The 16,154-nt window shown below is 39.0% G+C and overlaps 1 protein-coding gene across 1 annotated transcript in view; it reads left to right on the top strand.

The window, feature by feature from the left end:
- Window positions 1-16,154, top strand: part of Skint10 (selection and upkeep of intraepithelial T cells 10) — a 42,795-nt gene that overhangs the window by 13,348 nt on the left and 13,293 nt on the right. Inside the window, exon 4 of the mRNA XM_056985551.2 lies at window positions 11,179-11,457. Coding sequence (XP_056841531.1) covers window positions 11,179-11,457 — 279 coding nt within the window. The remainder of the gene's footprint in view (window positions 1-11,178; window positions 11,458-16,154) is intronic.

The following is a 16,154-nucleotide window of genomic DNA, read 5'->3' as shown; positions in this document are numbered from 1 at the left end:
TTCATATGTGCCCTTGGTTCAGGGGGGTCAGGTATTGGGGTGGTAATGTTGATCTCACTTCTGAGCCTTCATGTGCCAGCAGTCCTGAGGGTCATACTTTCTATGCGTGGGATTGAGCTGTTGAGGTTTGTAGCACAGGGTCTACTCCTCGGTATACATGGATAGTGGGAAGGAAAGGTTCAATCTTAGGCAGGCCCAGTGCAGATTACTGCAGCTGCTGTGAGATCCTGTTTGTGATGGCTGTGTCAGTCTCAAGGATTTTTGCTTCTATGTAGAAGCAAAACTGATTTTGTAACATTCACTACTCAGTAGCATAAGGAATAATGCCAGTAACAGGCAAATGGGACTTTATGAAGTTAAATGTTTAGGTATAGCAAAGAAAACTGTCAACCAAGTGAAGATGCAGCCTTTAATCCTAACACATGGGAGGCAAAGACAGGTGCATCTTTGTGAGTTAAAAGCCTATTTGGTGTACATCAGAGTTTCAGGCTAATTAGGGCTATATAATGAAATTCTTTTCCAAAAGCAAAACAACTGAAACAAAATAACAGAAAAAGTATATTTGCAACAATAACTTTTAAAGAGGGGCTATAAATTTGAGAGAGAGCAAGGGGTACATGGGAGAGCTTGAAGGGAGAAAAAGAGAGAAAGGAATGACACAATTGTAATTTCAATATATCTGTAATATATTCTTTTTTTCCTTTTTCCCCATCTTTATTAACTTGAGTATTTCTTATTTACATTTTGATTGTTATTCTCCTTCCTGGTTTCCGGGTCAACATCCTCCTAACCCTTCCCCCTCCCCTTCTATATGGGTGTTTGGCTCCCCATCCTCCCCCCATTACCATCCTCTCCACAACAATCCCGTTCACTGGGGGTTCAGTCTTACCAGGACCAAGGGCTTCCCCTTCCACTGGTGCCCTTACTAGGCTGTTCATTGCTACCTATGAGGTTGGAACCCAGAGTCAGTCCATGTATAGTCTTTGGGCAGTAGCTTAGTCCCTGGAAGATCTCGTTGGTTGGCATTTTTGTTCATATGGGGTCTCAAGCCCCTTCAAGCTCTTCCAGTCCTTTCTCTGATTCCTTCAACGGGGGTCCTGTTATCAGTTCAGTGGATTGCTGCTGGCACCGCATAAGTTTTGCTATATTCTGGGTGTGTCTCTCAGGAGAGATCTACATCCGGTTCCTGTCGGCCTACACTTCTTTGCTTCATCCATCTTATCTAATTGGGTAGCTGTATATGTATGGGCCACATGTGGAACAGGCTCTGAATGGGTGTTCCTTCTGCCTCTGTTCTAAACTTTGCCTCCCTATTCCCTGCCAAGGGTATTCCTGTTCCCCTTTTAAAGAAGGAGTGAAGCATTCACACTTTGGTCATCCTTCTTGAAATTCATGTGTTCTGTGCATCTAGGGTAATTCAAACATTTGGGCTAATAGCCACTTATCGATGAGTGCATACCATGTGTGTTCTTTTGTGATTGGGTTACCTCACTCAGGATGACATTTTCCAGTTCCCTCCATTTGCCTATGGATTTCATAAAGTCATTGTTTTTGATAGCTGAGTAATATTCCATTGTGTAGATGTACTACATTTTCTGTATCCATTCCTCTGTTGAAGGGCATCTGGGTTCTTTCCAGCTTCTGGCTATTATAAGTAAGGCTGCTATGAACATAGTGGAGCACGTGTCTTTGTTATATGTTGGGGTATCTTTTGGATATTTGCCCAAGAGAGGTATAGCTGGATCCTCAGGTAGTTCAATGTCCAATTTTCTGAGGAACCTCCAAACTGATTTCCAGAATGGTTGTACCAGTCTGCAATCCCACCAACAATGGAGGAGTGTTCCTCTTTCTCCACATCCTCGCCAGCATTTGCTGTCACCTGAGTTTTTGATCTTAGCCACTCTCACTGGTGTGAGGTGAAATCTCAGGGTTGTTTTGATTTGCATTTCCCTTATGACTAAAGATGTTGAACATTTCTTTAGGTGTTTCTCAGCCATTCGGCATTCCTCAGCTGTGAATTCTTTGTTTAGCTCTGAACCCCATTTTTTATAGGGTTATTTGTCTCCCTGCGGTCTAACTTCTTGAGTTCTTTGTATATTTTGGATATAAGCCCTCTATCTGTTGTAGGTTTGGTAAAGATCTTTTCCCAATCTGTTGGTTGCCATTTTGTCCTAACCACAGTGTCCTTTGCCTTACAGAGGCTTTGCCGTTTTAGGAGATCCCATTTGTTGATTCTTGATCTTAGATCATAAACCATTGGTGTTTTGTTCAGGAAATTTTTTCCAGTGCCCATATGTTCCAGATGCTTCCCTAGTTTTTCTTCTATTAGTTTGAGTGTATCTGGTTTGATGTGGAGGTCCTTGATCCACTTGGACTTAAGCTTTGTACAGGGTGATAAGCATGGATCGATCTGCATTCTTCTACATGCTGACCTCCAGTTGAACCAGCACCATTTGCTGAAAATGCTATCTTTTTTTCCATTGGATGTTTTTGGCTCCTTTGTCAAAAATCAAGTGACCATATGTGTGTGGGTTCATTTCTGCTTCTTCAAATCTATACCACAGGTCTACTTTTCTGTCTCTGTAACAATTCCATGCAGTTTTTTTCATTATTGTTGTGTAATACTGCTTGAGTTCAGGGATCATGATTCCCCAAGAAGTCCTTTTATTGTGGAGTATACTTTTAGCTATCCTGGGTTTTTTGTTATTCCAGATGAATTTGCAAATTGTTCTGTCTAACTCTCTGAAGAATTGGATTGGTATTTTGATGGGGATTGCATTGAATTTGTAGATCACTTTTGGTAAAATGGCCATTTTTACTATATTAATCCTGCCAATCCATAAGCATGGGAGATCTTTCCATCTTCTGAGGTCTTCTTCAATTTCTTTCTTCAGAGGCTTGGAGTTCTTATCATACAGATCATTTATTTGCTTGGTTAAAATCAAACCGAGGTATTTTATATTATTTGGGACTATTATGAAGGGTGTCATTTCCCTAATTTTTTTCTCAGTTTGTTTCTCTTTTGTGTAGAGGAAGGCTACTGATTTATTTGAGTTAATTTTATACCCAGCCACTTTGCTGAAGGTGTTTATCAGGTTTAGTCCTTCTCTGGCGGAACTTTTGGTATTGCTTAAATATACTATCATATTATCTTCAAATAGTGATATTTTGACTTCTTTTTTTCCAATCTGTATCCTTTGACTTCCATTTGTTGTCTGATTGCTCTGGCTAGAACTTCAAGAACTATATTGAATAAGTAGTGAGAGAGAGTGGGCTGCCTTGTCTAGACTCTGATTTTAATGGGGTTGCTTCAAGTTTCTCTCCATTTAGTTTAATGTTAGAGACTGGTTTGCTGTACATGGCTTTTACTATGTTTAGATATGGGCCTTGAATTCCTATTCTTTCCAGGACCTTATCACGAAGGGGTGTTGACTTTTGTCAAATGCTTTCTTAGCATCTATTGAAATGATCATGTGGTTTTGTTCTTTCAGTTTGTTTATATAATGGATCACGTTGATGGTTTTCCGTATATTAAACCATCCCTGCATGCCTGGGATGAAGCCTACTTGATCATGGTGGATGATTGTTTTGATGTGCTCTTGGATACGGTTTGCCAGAATTTTATTGAGTATTTTTGCGTCGATATTCATAAGGGAAATTGGTCTGAAGTGCTCTCTCTTTGTTGGGTCTTTGTGTGGTTTAGGTATAAGAGTAATTGTGGCTTTATAGAAGGAATTCGGGAGTGATCCATCTGTTTCAATTTTGTGGAATAGTTTGGATAATATTGGTATGAGGTCTTCTATGAAGGTCTGATAGAATTCTGCACTAAACCCGTCTGGACCTGGGCTCTTTTTGGTTGGGAGACCTTTAATGACTGCTTCTATTTCCTTAGGAGTTATGGGGTTGTTTAACTGGTTTATCTGTTTCTGATTTAACTTCGGTACCTGGTATCTGTCTAGGAAATTGTCCATTTCCTGCAGATTTTCAAGTTTTGTTGAATATATGCTTTTTTAGTAGGATATGATGATTTTTTGTATTTCCTCTGATTCTGTAATTATGTCTCCCTTTTCATTTCTGATTTTGTTTATTTGAATACACTCTCTGTATCCTCTCATTAGTCTGGCTAAGGGTTTATCTATCTTGTTGATTTTCTCAAAGAACCAACTTTTGGCTATGTTCATTCTATGTATGGTCCTTTTTGTTTCTATTTGGTTGATTTCAGCTCTGAGTTTGATTATTTCCTGCCTTCTACTCCTCCTCGGTGTATTTGATTCTTTTTGTTCTTTATCTTTTAGGTGAGCTGTCAAGCTGCTGATATATGCTCTCTCCCGTTTCTTTCTGCAGGCACTCAGAACTATGAGTTTTCCTCTTAGCATAGCTTTCATTGTGTCCCATAAGTTTGGGTATGTTGTACCTTCATTTTCATTAAATTCTAAGTAGTCTTTAATTTCTTTCTTTCTTTTTCCTTGACCAGGTTATCATTGAGTAGAGCATTGTTCAACTTCTATGTATATGTGTGCGTTCTTCCCTTATTTTTATTGAAGTCCAGCTTTAGCCCATGGTTGTCTGATAGGACGCCTGGGCTTATTTCTACCTTTCTGTATCTGTTGAGGCCTGTTTTATGACCAGTTTTATGGTCAATTTTGGAGAAAGTACCATGAGGTGGTGAGAAGAACGTATATCCTTTGTTTTAGGATAGAATGTTCCATAAATATCTGTTAAGTCCATTTGGTTCATTATTTCTATTAGTCTGTCTATGTCTCTGTTTAATTTCTGTTTCCATGATCTGTACAATGATGAGAGTGGTGTGTTGAAATCTCCTACTTGTATTGTGTGAGGTGCAATGTGTGCTTTGAACTTTTTAAGGGTTCTATTATGTATGTAGGTGCCCTTGTATTTGGAACATAGATATTTAGGATTGAGAGTTCATCTTGGTGGATTTTTCCTTTGATGAACATGAAGTGTCCTTCCTTATCTTTTTTCATGACTTTTAGTTGAAAATTGATTTTATTTGATATTAGAATGGCTACTCCAGCTTGCTTCTTCAGACCATTGGCTTGGAAAGTTGCTTTCCAGTCTTTTACTCTGAGGTAATATCTGTCTTTGTCTCTGAGGTGTGTTTCCTGTAGGCAGCAGAATGCAGGGTCCTCATTGCGTATCCAGTTTGTTAATCTATGTCTTTTTATTGGGGAGTTGAGACCATTGATATTGAGAGATATTAAGGAATAGTGATTATTGCTTCCTGGTATATTTGTATTAGGATGTGAGGTTATGTTTTTGTGCTTTTCTTCTCTTTGTTTTGTTGGCAAGACGATTAGTTTCTCGCCCTTTCTAGGGTGTAGCCTGCCTCCTTATGTTGGGCTTTACCATTTATTATCCTTGGTAGCGCTGGATTTGTAGAAAGGTATTGTGTAAATTTTGCTTCATCATGGAATATCTTGTTTTTTCCATCTATGTTTATTGAGAATTTTGCTGGGTACAGTAACCTGGACTGGCATTTGTGTTCTATTAGGGTCTGTCTGACTTCTGTCCAGGATCTTCTGGCTTTTGTAATCTTTGGCGAGAAGTCTGGTGTGATTCTGATAGGTCTGCCTTTATATGTTACTTGACCTTTTCCTTTACTACTTTTAATGTTCTTTCTTTGTTTTGTGGATTTGGTATTTTGACTATTATGTGATGGGAGGATTTTCTTTTCTGGTCCAATGTATTTGGAGTTCTTTAGGCTTCTTGTATGTTTATGGGCATCTCTTTCTTTAGGTTAGGGAAGTTTTCTTCTATGATTTTTTTGAAAATATTTACTGGTCCTTTGAGCTTGTAGTCTTCACTCTCTTCTATACCTATTATTCTTATTTTTGATCTTCTCATTGTGTCCTGGATTTCCTGCATGTTTTGGACCAGTCCTTTTCCATTCCATTATCTTTGAGAGTTGTGTCAATGATTTCCATGGAATCTTCTGCTCCTGAGATTCTCTCTTCTATCTCTTGTATTCTGTTGGTAATTTTTGTATCTACCACTCTTTGTCTCTCCTTTGGTTTTCTACATTCAGGGTTGTTTCCCTTTGTGCTTTCTTTATTGCTTCTCTTCCCATTTTTAATTCCTTTACCTGTTTGATTGTGTTTTCCTGGAATTCTTTGAGGGATTTTTGTGATTCCTCTCTATAGCCTTCTACTTGTTTACTTATGTTTTCCTGTGTTTCTCTAAGGGAGTTCTTCATGTGTTTCTTGAAGTCCTCCAGCATCATGATCAAATGTGATTTTAAATCTAGATCTTGCTTTTCTGGCATGTTTGGATATTCAGTGTTTGCTTTGGTGAGAGAATTGGGCTCCGATGATGCCATGTAGTTTCGGTTTCTGTTGCTTGGGTTCCTGCGCTTGACTCTCGCCATCAGGTTGTCTCTGGTGTTACCTTGTTCTGCTATTTCTGGCAGTGGCTAGACTGTCCTATAGGCCTGTGTGTCAGGAGTGCTATAGACCTGTTTTCTTGTTTTCTTTCAGCCAGTTATGGGAACAGAGTGTTCTGCTTTCAAGCGTGTAGTCTTTCCTGTCTACTGGTCTTCAGCTGTTCCTGTGGGCCTGTGTCCTGAGTCCACCAGGCAGGTCACTTGGAGCAGAAAAGTTGGTCTTACCTGTGGTCCTGTGGCTCAAGTTGCTCATGATGGGCTGCTCTTGAGCTCTCCATGCGGGCGGCAACCAGGAGGGCCTGCCCTGACTTTTCCCTGAGCTCCCGTGCAACGGGGTCCCAGGTGGCATTAGGTGTTTTTCTCTGGAGTCAGAAATGTGGCTAGAGTGTATTCTCTTCTGCCTTCCCCAGTGTGTCTGCCCCTCTGAAGGTTTAGCTCTCCCTCCCACGGGATTTGGGTGCAGAGAACTGTTGACCAGGTCCCTTCAGCTCTGGGCCGGGTCTGGAGCGCAGGGGTAGCTCCAGTTTTTAACCAATATTTTCTAAATATCACATAATATGTGAAGCAGATGAGAATCAAGAAAATTGATAGTGGCATTGACGTGACCATTATTCAGGATCCTGTAGACCTGCCATATTGTCCTGCTACAGTTTCTTACTCACTCCTTCCTGTCTCTTCCAACTTTCTATTCCCTGTAATATATTTTTAATTATAACAGAATTATATCACTTTCCTTGCTTCAGTTCCTCCCATACATCCTAGTTCCAATTCCTCTTATATCCTCCTCCCCATTTCAATTTAATAGATTTTTAGTGTCATATAATCATTCAATCAGACATCATTCAATCATGCATTTTGAATATGTAAAAATATGTAAATATAATCGTTGAGCTTGCATTTTTGTATGTATATGGTCCCAGTGCTGACCATTCTGCATTGGACAACCAATGAAAGGGGTTCCTTCTCCAGTAATCATTAGTTGCTTGTAGTGTTTTGTCTTGTGTGAGATCCTGCAAAATTTTTCTCCTTCTATGTTAATATGCTTATTACTGTTGCCATTGTTTCAGGGTGCAGCCATTTCTAGGAAAGAATGTCTTAGTGTAGATCTCCTACATTTTAGCTCTTACAATTTTTCCACCCCATCTTCTGTTATGTTCTTTAAGCCATAGATGCAGAATCTACAATGTAGTTGTATCTACTGGGTTGAACTCCCCACAGTCCTTTGATCTCTACATGTTAGTCTAGCCGTAGTTTCCAGGAGGGCCACCATTTGCTGGAAATTTCTTTTACAAGGAGGCTAATAGCTTCATTTACATCTGATGATATAAATAAAAAATAGTAGTACAATGAATTCATTGTGAAATATCATCATTCCTATAGCTATGAAGTCACGAATTAATCTCCAAAGAAGCTAATATAATTTTCGTCTTATATATCAATGCTGAGATTATATTACATATGTACACCAAGTATAAAACATTCATGACTACATGTATGTATATATAAAGAAATACGTACACATATGTATGAAAGCACTATATATATGTATATGTGTGTATGTATTCTTTTCAATAAATTCAAATATACTCTGTACACACTTTCAAAATTGCTTTTAAAATGTGAATTTTAAGTAACATTTTGAAATTTTTTATATTAGATATATTTATTTATATTTCAAATGTTATTCCCTTTTCCGGTTTCCTGCCAATAAGCCCCCATCCCTCCCCCCTCCCCCATATGGGTATTCCTCCACATCCAGCCCCCTTACTCCCCTGACATTTCCCTGCACTGGGGGGTCCAAACTTGGCAGGACCATGGGCTTCCCCTTCTACTGGTACCCGAACAAGTCTATTCCCTGCTACATATGCAGTTGGAGCCCTGAGCCAGTCCATGTATAGTCTTTGGGTAGTGGTTTAGTTCCTGGAAGTTCTGGTTGGTTGGCATTGTTGTTCTTATGGTGTTGCAAGCCCCTTCAGCTCTTTCAATCCTTTCTCTAATTCCCTCAAAGGGGGTTCTATTCTCAGTTCAGTGGTTTGCTGCCCATATTCACTTCTGTATTTGACATGCTCTGGTTGTCTCTCTCAGAAGAGATCTATATCCAGTCCCTTTCAGCATGCACTTTTTAGCTTCATCAATCTTACCTAGTTTTGGTGGCTGTTTATATATATGGGTCACATGTGGGGCAGGCTCTGAATGGCTGTTCCTTCAGTCTCTGCTCTAAACTTTGCCTCCATATCCCCTCCTACGGATATTTTTGTTCCCCCTTTTAAGCTGGAGTGGGAACATCCACAGTTTGGTCATCCTTCTTCTTGAGCTTCCTGTGATCTGTGGATTGCATCTTGGGTAATTCAAGCTTTTGGTCTAATATCCATTTTTCAATGAGTACACACCAAGTGCATTTTTCTCTGATTGGGTTACCTCACTCAGGATGATGTTTTTTAGTTCATTCCATTTGCCTATAAATTTCATGAAGTCATTGGTTTTGATAGCTGAGTAGTACTCCATTGTGTAGATGTACCACATTTTTCGAATCCATTCCTCTGTTGAAGGGCATTTGGGTTCTTTCCAGCTTCTGGCTATTATAAATAAGGCTGCTATGAACATAGTGGATCATGTGTCTTTGTTGTATGTTGGAGCATCTTTTGGGTATATACCCAGGAGAGGTATAGCTGAGACCTCAGGTAGTGGAATGTCCAATTTTCAGAGGAACCTCCAAACTGATTTCCAGAGAGGTTATACCAGTCTGCAATCTCACCAACAATGGAGGAGTGTTCCTTTTTCTCTACCTCCTCGCCAGCATCTGCTGTCACCTGAGTTTTTGATCTTAGCCATTCTGACTGGTGTGAGGTGGAATCTCAGGATTGTTTTGATTTGCATTTCCTTGATGACTAAGGATGTTGAACATTTTTTTAGGTGCCTTTTGGCCATTCGATGTTCCACAGCTGAGAATGTTTTGTTTAGTTCTGTGCCCCATTTTTAATAGGGTTCTTTGGCTCTCTGGAGTCTAACTTCTTGAGTTCTTTGTATATTTTAGATATTAGCCCTCTATCTGATGTAGGACTGGTAAAGATCTTTTCCTAATATGTTGGTTGCCATTCTGTCCTAATGACAGTGTCCTTTGCCTTACAGAAGCTGTGCAGTTATATGAGATCCCATTTGTCGATTCTTGATCTTAGAGCATAAGCCATTGTTGTTTTGTTCAGGAAATTTTTCCCAGTGCCCATGTGTTCGAGACTCTTCCCCACTTTTTTTCTATTACTTTAAGCATATCTGATTTGATGTGGTAGTCCTTGTTCCACGTGGACTTAAGATTTATATAAGGTGATAAGAATGGATTGATTTGTATTCTTCTACATGCTGACCTCCAGTTGAACCACCACCATTTGTTGAAAATGCTATTTGTCGTTTGTTTTATGATTTTATCTCCTTTGTCAAAGATCAAGTGACCATAGGTGTGTAGGTTCATTTCTGGTTCTTCAATTTTATTCCACTGATATATCTGCTTGTCTCTGTACCAACGCCATACAGTTTTTATCACTATTGCTCTGTAATACTGCTTGACGTCAGGGATGGTGATTCCCCCAGAAATTCTTTTATTGTTGAGGATAATTTTCGCTATCCTGGGTTTTGTGTTGTTCCAAATGAATTTGCAAATTGCTCTATTTCTATAAAGAATTGAGTAGGAAATTTGATGGGGATTGCATTGAATCTGTAGATTGCTTTTGGCAAAATGTCCATTTTTAGTATATTAATCCTGCCAATCATGAGCATGGGAGATTTTTCCATCTTCTGAGATGATCTTCAATTTCTTTCTTCAGAGACTTGAAGTTCTTGTCATACAGATCTTTCACTTGCTTGGTCACAAGTCACACCAAGATATTTTATATTATTTGGAACTATTGTGAAGGGTGTCATTTCCTGAATTTCTTTCTCAGCCTGTTTATCCTTTGAATAGATGAAGGCTACTGATTTGTTTGAGTAAATTTTATGAGAATATTTTGCTATTGTTTTTATAGTTGTGGAAAGTTCCATCATGTGATCAGTCAAAATCAATTTATCTGTGTTCTATTATATAAATATACTGAACTATCATTTATCCTTTTACATTTGTTTTCAGTATTAGTATTAGGATATGCTTGTATTATTTTTAATACTTTGCGTGAGTTTGGGGGCTATTATGACTAATGTCACCATTAATATTTTAAAAATATGTTAATATCTACTAAAAATTTCTGGGTTGTGAATATATATAGTTTAGTACATACTGGTGCTTTCCTATCCAGAGAGCTCTCTGTCTTTTATCTGTGGCAATGTCAGTCCTGTTCTTCAACATTGTAGTGGGGTCAAGTATGTCTCAATGAGGTTTTGTTTTGCATTTTTCTGATGGGTGATGATGTTAAACATCCTTGCATATTCTTATTGATATCATTATGATGTCTCTTTAAATAAATATGTCTTCTAGTGTTTTCACATTTTAGAAAAAAATAAACTTGATTTATAGTGCTTGTAATCTTGTTTCACACTTCCTTTCTTAGATTTAGTATACATAGTTTCTAGTCTGTGACTTTCTCTTTTTGCTTATTTCTTGTTTTTCTCTGATTATATTTTTGTGTCTTCCCAGTTTGCATTTGACTTGGATCAATGCTTTTGCCCTAATTGTGGCTATTCACATTCCCAATGGGACACAAGCAGCAGACCCCTGGGAATGAGCACTTTCACAAATTTCTCAACTCTTGAATGCACACTGAATCATAATGCCATCTTTCTCTTCTTCCTAGCTATGAGCTTGGATATACAGATTAACATCCGGGTTCCAAATACAGAAGGGGTACTGGTGGAATGTGCTTCAGGAAGTTTGATCCCACCTGCTGAGATGACATGGAAAGACAGCAAGGGGAATATAATTCCACATTCAACCACATTTGACTCTCAGGATAGAGCTGGGTTGTATTTGAAGAGCAGCATTCTTCTGAAGAACAGAGTACAAGGTCCTATTACTTGCTCCATTTACAATGTAACTACTAATCAGGAGAAAAAGAGAAGTATTGATCTACCAGGTAAGCTTTTCTATCAAATATCCATTGTTTTAGTCAATGAGTCAAACTAAGAAGAGAATTGAGTAAAGGAATAAATGTGAAGTTATGTTACATGCTATAAATTGCTATAAAGCTGCACTATTGGAGTTGCTGAAAATCAGAAAAATACTGGATGCTATGGAAAATATTTTAAAGAATGGCATTTGGTGCTGGAGAGAAGACTCAGAAGTTAAGAACAATTGTTTTCTTTGATGAGCATTTTTGTTCCTAGCACCCATATTGGATGGCTGGCAACTATTTGTAACTCCAGCTCTAGGGAATCCAGTGTCCTCCTCTGGACTCCACACACTCATGCATGCTCATTTAAACTCACAGACACTCACCTCCACACATGTACACATACATAGAAAGTAAATCTTAAAGAAAGTATTGAAATAATTGAACAATGATCTCTCAATCTGTGTTGCAGGTTAAGGATTCAAAAGTCATATGACTTCCACACAAACTATTTCTAGATTTGGACCATTGAATATTATTTTTTCTTTAAAACTATTGATTTGTATCATCTGGAAAACAGCATTTAAAACTTCTGGGATAAAAAGAAGATTAGAAGTTTTCTGTATGTGTCTTTGTGGTTAAGATAAGTCAAGGTAACAAGAGAAAGATCATATTCTGAATGGAAAAATAGAGAAAAGCACCAGGAAGTGATGACAGGGCAGCTTAAAAGCATAGTATTAGGATGACTACACACAGACAAGCAGGAAACAGCCTCCACTCCCATGCCAGATAATGGAGGGAGACATAAAAACAAAGTTTCAACCATATTGAAGCCTGGCAGCCTGTGATAGACTGGTGATCCTTATCACAGACCATGCCAGAGTTCTCATAAGCCTTAAGTTCAGTGTGTGTTGTGGAGGGTGAGATTTGATGTGCTAGTCACTCGTCTTAAATGGCTGGCCAGTATTGAAGAAAAAAATACATTTTACTGTTCTCTATGTCTCAGAGCAATATACACAAGCTCCAAGCTAGCAGTCTGACACATCCATTTTACCCTCCATATTTCTTGACTCATCAGTGGCCCAGAAACAAAGGAGCAAAGCAACTTTGGAATAATCTGTCTAACATCATGAGCCAAATAAAGCATTCTTCTTAACATTTTTAATTAGTTAATTAATTTACTCTACATCCCAGTCACAGTTTCCCCTTCCTCCTCTCCTCCAAGTCATTCCCCAGCTAGAATCCTTCCATCCATTCTTTCTTCCTCCCTTACTCTTTAGAAAATGGGAGGCCTCCCATGGATATCAACCTGTCTTGGCATATCAAGTTTTAGTAAGACTAGGCTCATCTTCTTTTGAGGCTAGACAATGAAGCCCAGTAAGGGCAAAGGGTACTAAAGGTACTCAGCAGAGTCAGGGATAGACCTTGCTCCCACCATTAGGAGTCCCACATGGAGACCAAGTTGCACAACTGCTACATATATTCAGAGGACCTATGTCAGTTCCATGAATGTTCCCTGGTAGGTGGTTCTGTCTCTGTGGGTCCCTATGGACACAAGTTAGTTGATTCTGTAGGTTTTCTTGTAGTGTCCTTGACCCCCTTGTTCCTATAATCATCCCTTCCTCTCTTCAAAGCTCTGTCTAATGTTTGGATGCGGGTCTGCGGATCTGTTCCCATCAGTTGGTAGATGAACACTCTCTGATGCTGGTTGGGCTAGGCTGCTGTCTGCAAGTATAATAGAATGTCATTAATGATATCGAGGGTGGGTTACCTCTCATGGCATGGGATTCAAGCTGGACCTGTCATTGCTTGGCAGATTCCTCAATTTCTGCTTTATCTGCATATCTTGTAGGCATTACAAATTGTTATGTTGAACGTTCTGTGGCTGGATTGGTGTCCCAATACCTTCATTGGAAGTCTTGCCTAGTTACAGAGGATAGCCAGTTCAGGATCTATATCCCCTATAGATAGGAGTCTTAGCTAAGGTAACCCTCACAGATTCCTGGGAGTTTCCATTACTCTAGTTTTCTGGCTTTTCCCAAAGATGCTCTGTCCAATTTTGTCTTTCTGGGTCTGGGTTACCTTGCTCAGGATGATCTTTTCTAATTCCATTTATTTGCCTGCAAATGTCGTGATGCCGTTGTTTTAAATAACCGAGTAATACTTCATTGTGTAAGTGTGCCATGTTTCCTTTATCCACTCTTCAGCTGAGTGACATCTAGGTTGTTTCCAGTTTCTGATAATTATGAATAAAGCTGTTATGGACATAGTTGAGGTAGTGTTTTTGTGGTAGAATGGAGTGTCGTTTAGGTATATGTCCAGTAGTGGTATAGCTAGGTCTTGAGGTAGATCTGTAACCAATTTTATGATAAACCACCAAATTAACTTCCAAAGTAACAGTACAATTTTGCACTCCCACCAGCAACTGAGGAATGTTCCCTTTGCTCCACATTCTTGCCAGTATAAGCTGTCGGTTGAGTTTTTATCTTAGTCATTCTGATGCTGTACGATGGAATCACAGGGTCCATTGGATTAGAATTTCCCCCATGGCTAAGAATATTGAACATTTAAAAAGTACTTTTGGACATTAGAGATTCATGTTTTGCGAATTCTGTTTAGATCTGTATCCCATTTGGTTTGGTGATGTCTTTTTTTTTTTTTTTTTTTTTTTTTAGTTCTTTATATATTTTGGATATCAGTCATCTGTTAAATGCAGGGATATCTTTTCCCATTCTATAGGCTGCTGTTTTGTTCTTTGAAGAATGTCCTTTGCCTTGCAGTGTTTTTCAATATCATGAGGTCCCACTTATCAATTAATTTCTGATTAGTGTCTCCTGTGCCAATGCATTCAAGGATATTTCCTACTTTCTCTTCAATCAGGTTTAGTGAATCAGATTTTTGGTCTTTGATCTACTTGAACCTGACGTTTGTCTAGGGTGATAAAAAAGGATCTATTTGCATTTTTCTACATGCAGACAAACAGATAGTACAGCAAAATTTGTTGAAGATGCTTTATTTTTTTATAGGATATTTTTATTTACATTTCAAATGATATCCCCTTTCCTGGTTACTCATCCATAAACCCCCTACCGTATTCCCCCTTCCCCTTCTTATATGAGGGTGTTCCCCTATGCAACCACCCTCTCCTTCCCACCTCCCTGCCCTGACATTCCCCTACACTGGGGGGGGGATCCAGCCTTGGCAGGACCAAGGACTTCTCCTATTGGTGCCCAACAAGGCCATACTTTGCTACATGTGCAGCTGGAATCATGGGTCTGTCCATGTGTACGTACTCTTTGGATGGTAGTTTAGTCCTTGTAAGCTCTGGTTGGTTGGTATTGTTGTTCTTATGGGGATGCAAATCCCTTTAACTTCTTCAACCCTTTCTCTAACTCCTCCAATGAGGACCCCATTCTCAGTTCAATGGTTAGCTGCTAGCGGTCACCTCTGTATTTGTCATGCTCTGGCAGAGCCACACAGGACACAGCTTTATCAGCCTCCTGTCAGCATGGACTTCTGGGCATCAGCAATATTGTCTGGGTATGATGGCTGTATGTATATGAGCTGGATCCCCAGGTGGGGCAGGCTCTGAATAGGCATTCCTTCAATATCTGTTCTAAACTTTCTTCATATCTCCCCCTACGAAGATTTTTGTTTCCCCCTTTAAGAAGGATTGAAGCATCTGTAGTTTGGTTGTCCTTCTTGAGCTTCATGTGGTCTGGGGATCATATCTTGGGTATTCTGAGTATTTGGGCTAATATCCACTTATCAGTTAGTGCATACCATGTGTATTGTTTTGTTGCTGTGTTACCTCACTGCCTATGAATTTTATGGTCATTGTTTTAATAGATGAGTAGTATTCTATTGTGTAGATATACCACATTTTCTTTGTCCATCCTTCTGTTGAAGCACATCTGGGTTCTTTCCAGCTTCTGGCTATTATAAATAAGGCTGTTATGAACACAATGGAGCATGTGTCCTTGTTATATGTTGGAGCATCTTTTGGGTATATGCCCAGGAATGGTATAGCTGGGTCCTCAGGTAGTATTATTTCCAAATTTCTGAGGAACCTCCAGACTCATTTCCAGACTGGTTGTACCATCTTGCAATCCCACCAACAATGGAGGAGTGTTTTTCTTTCTCCACATCCTTGCCAGCATCTGTTGTCACCTGAGTTTTTGATCTTAGCCATTCTGACTGGTATGAGGTGGAATCTCAGGGTCATTTTGATTTGCATTTTTTTTTGATAATTAAGCATGCTGAACATTTTTAAAGATACTTCTCAGCCATTTGATATTCTTCAGTTGATAATTATTTCTTTAGCTATGTACCCCATTTTTAAAATAAGGTTATTTGATTCTTTGGAGTATAAATTCTTGAGTTCTTGGTATATATTGGAAATTAACCCTCTATCAGATGTAGGATTGGTAAAGATCTTTTCCCAATCTGTTGGTTGCTGTTTTGTCCCAATGACAGTGTCCTTTGCCTTATAGAAGCTTTGCAATTTTATGATATCCCCTTTGTCGATTCTTGATCTTAGAACATAAGTCATTGGTGTTCTCTTCAGGAAAATTTCCATAGTGCCCATGTGTTTGAGGCTTTCCCCCACTTTTCTTCTATCAGTTTGCGTGTATCTGGTTTGATGTAGAGGTCTTTGATTCACTTGGACTTTAGCTTTGTACAGGGTGATAAGAATGGATTGATTTGCATTCTTCTACATG

Source organism: Rattus norvegicus, chromosome 5 (genome assembly GCF_036323735.1).
Source record: "Rattus norvegicus strain BN/NHsdMcwi chromosome 5, GRCr8, whole genome shotgun sequence".
In the NCBI taxonomy this organism is placed as follows: Eukaryota; Metazoa; Chordata; class Mammalia; order Rodentia; family Muridae; genus Rattus; species Rattus norvegicus.
The sequence above is the reverse complement of the archived record's forward strand: the minus strand, read 5'-3'. Positions and strand labels throughout refer to the sequence as shown.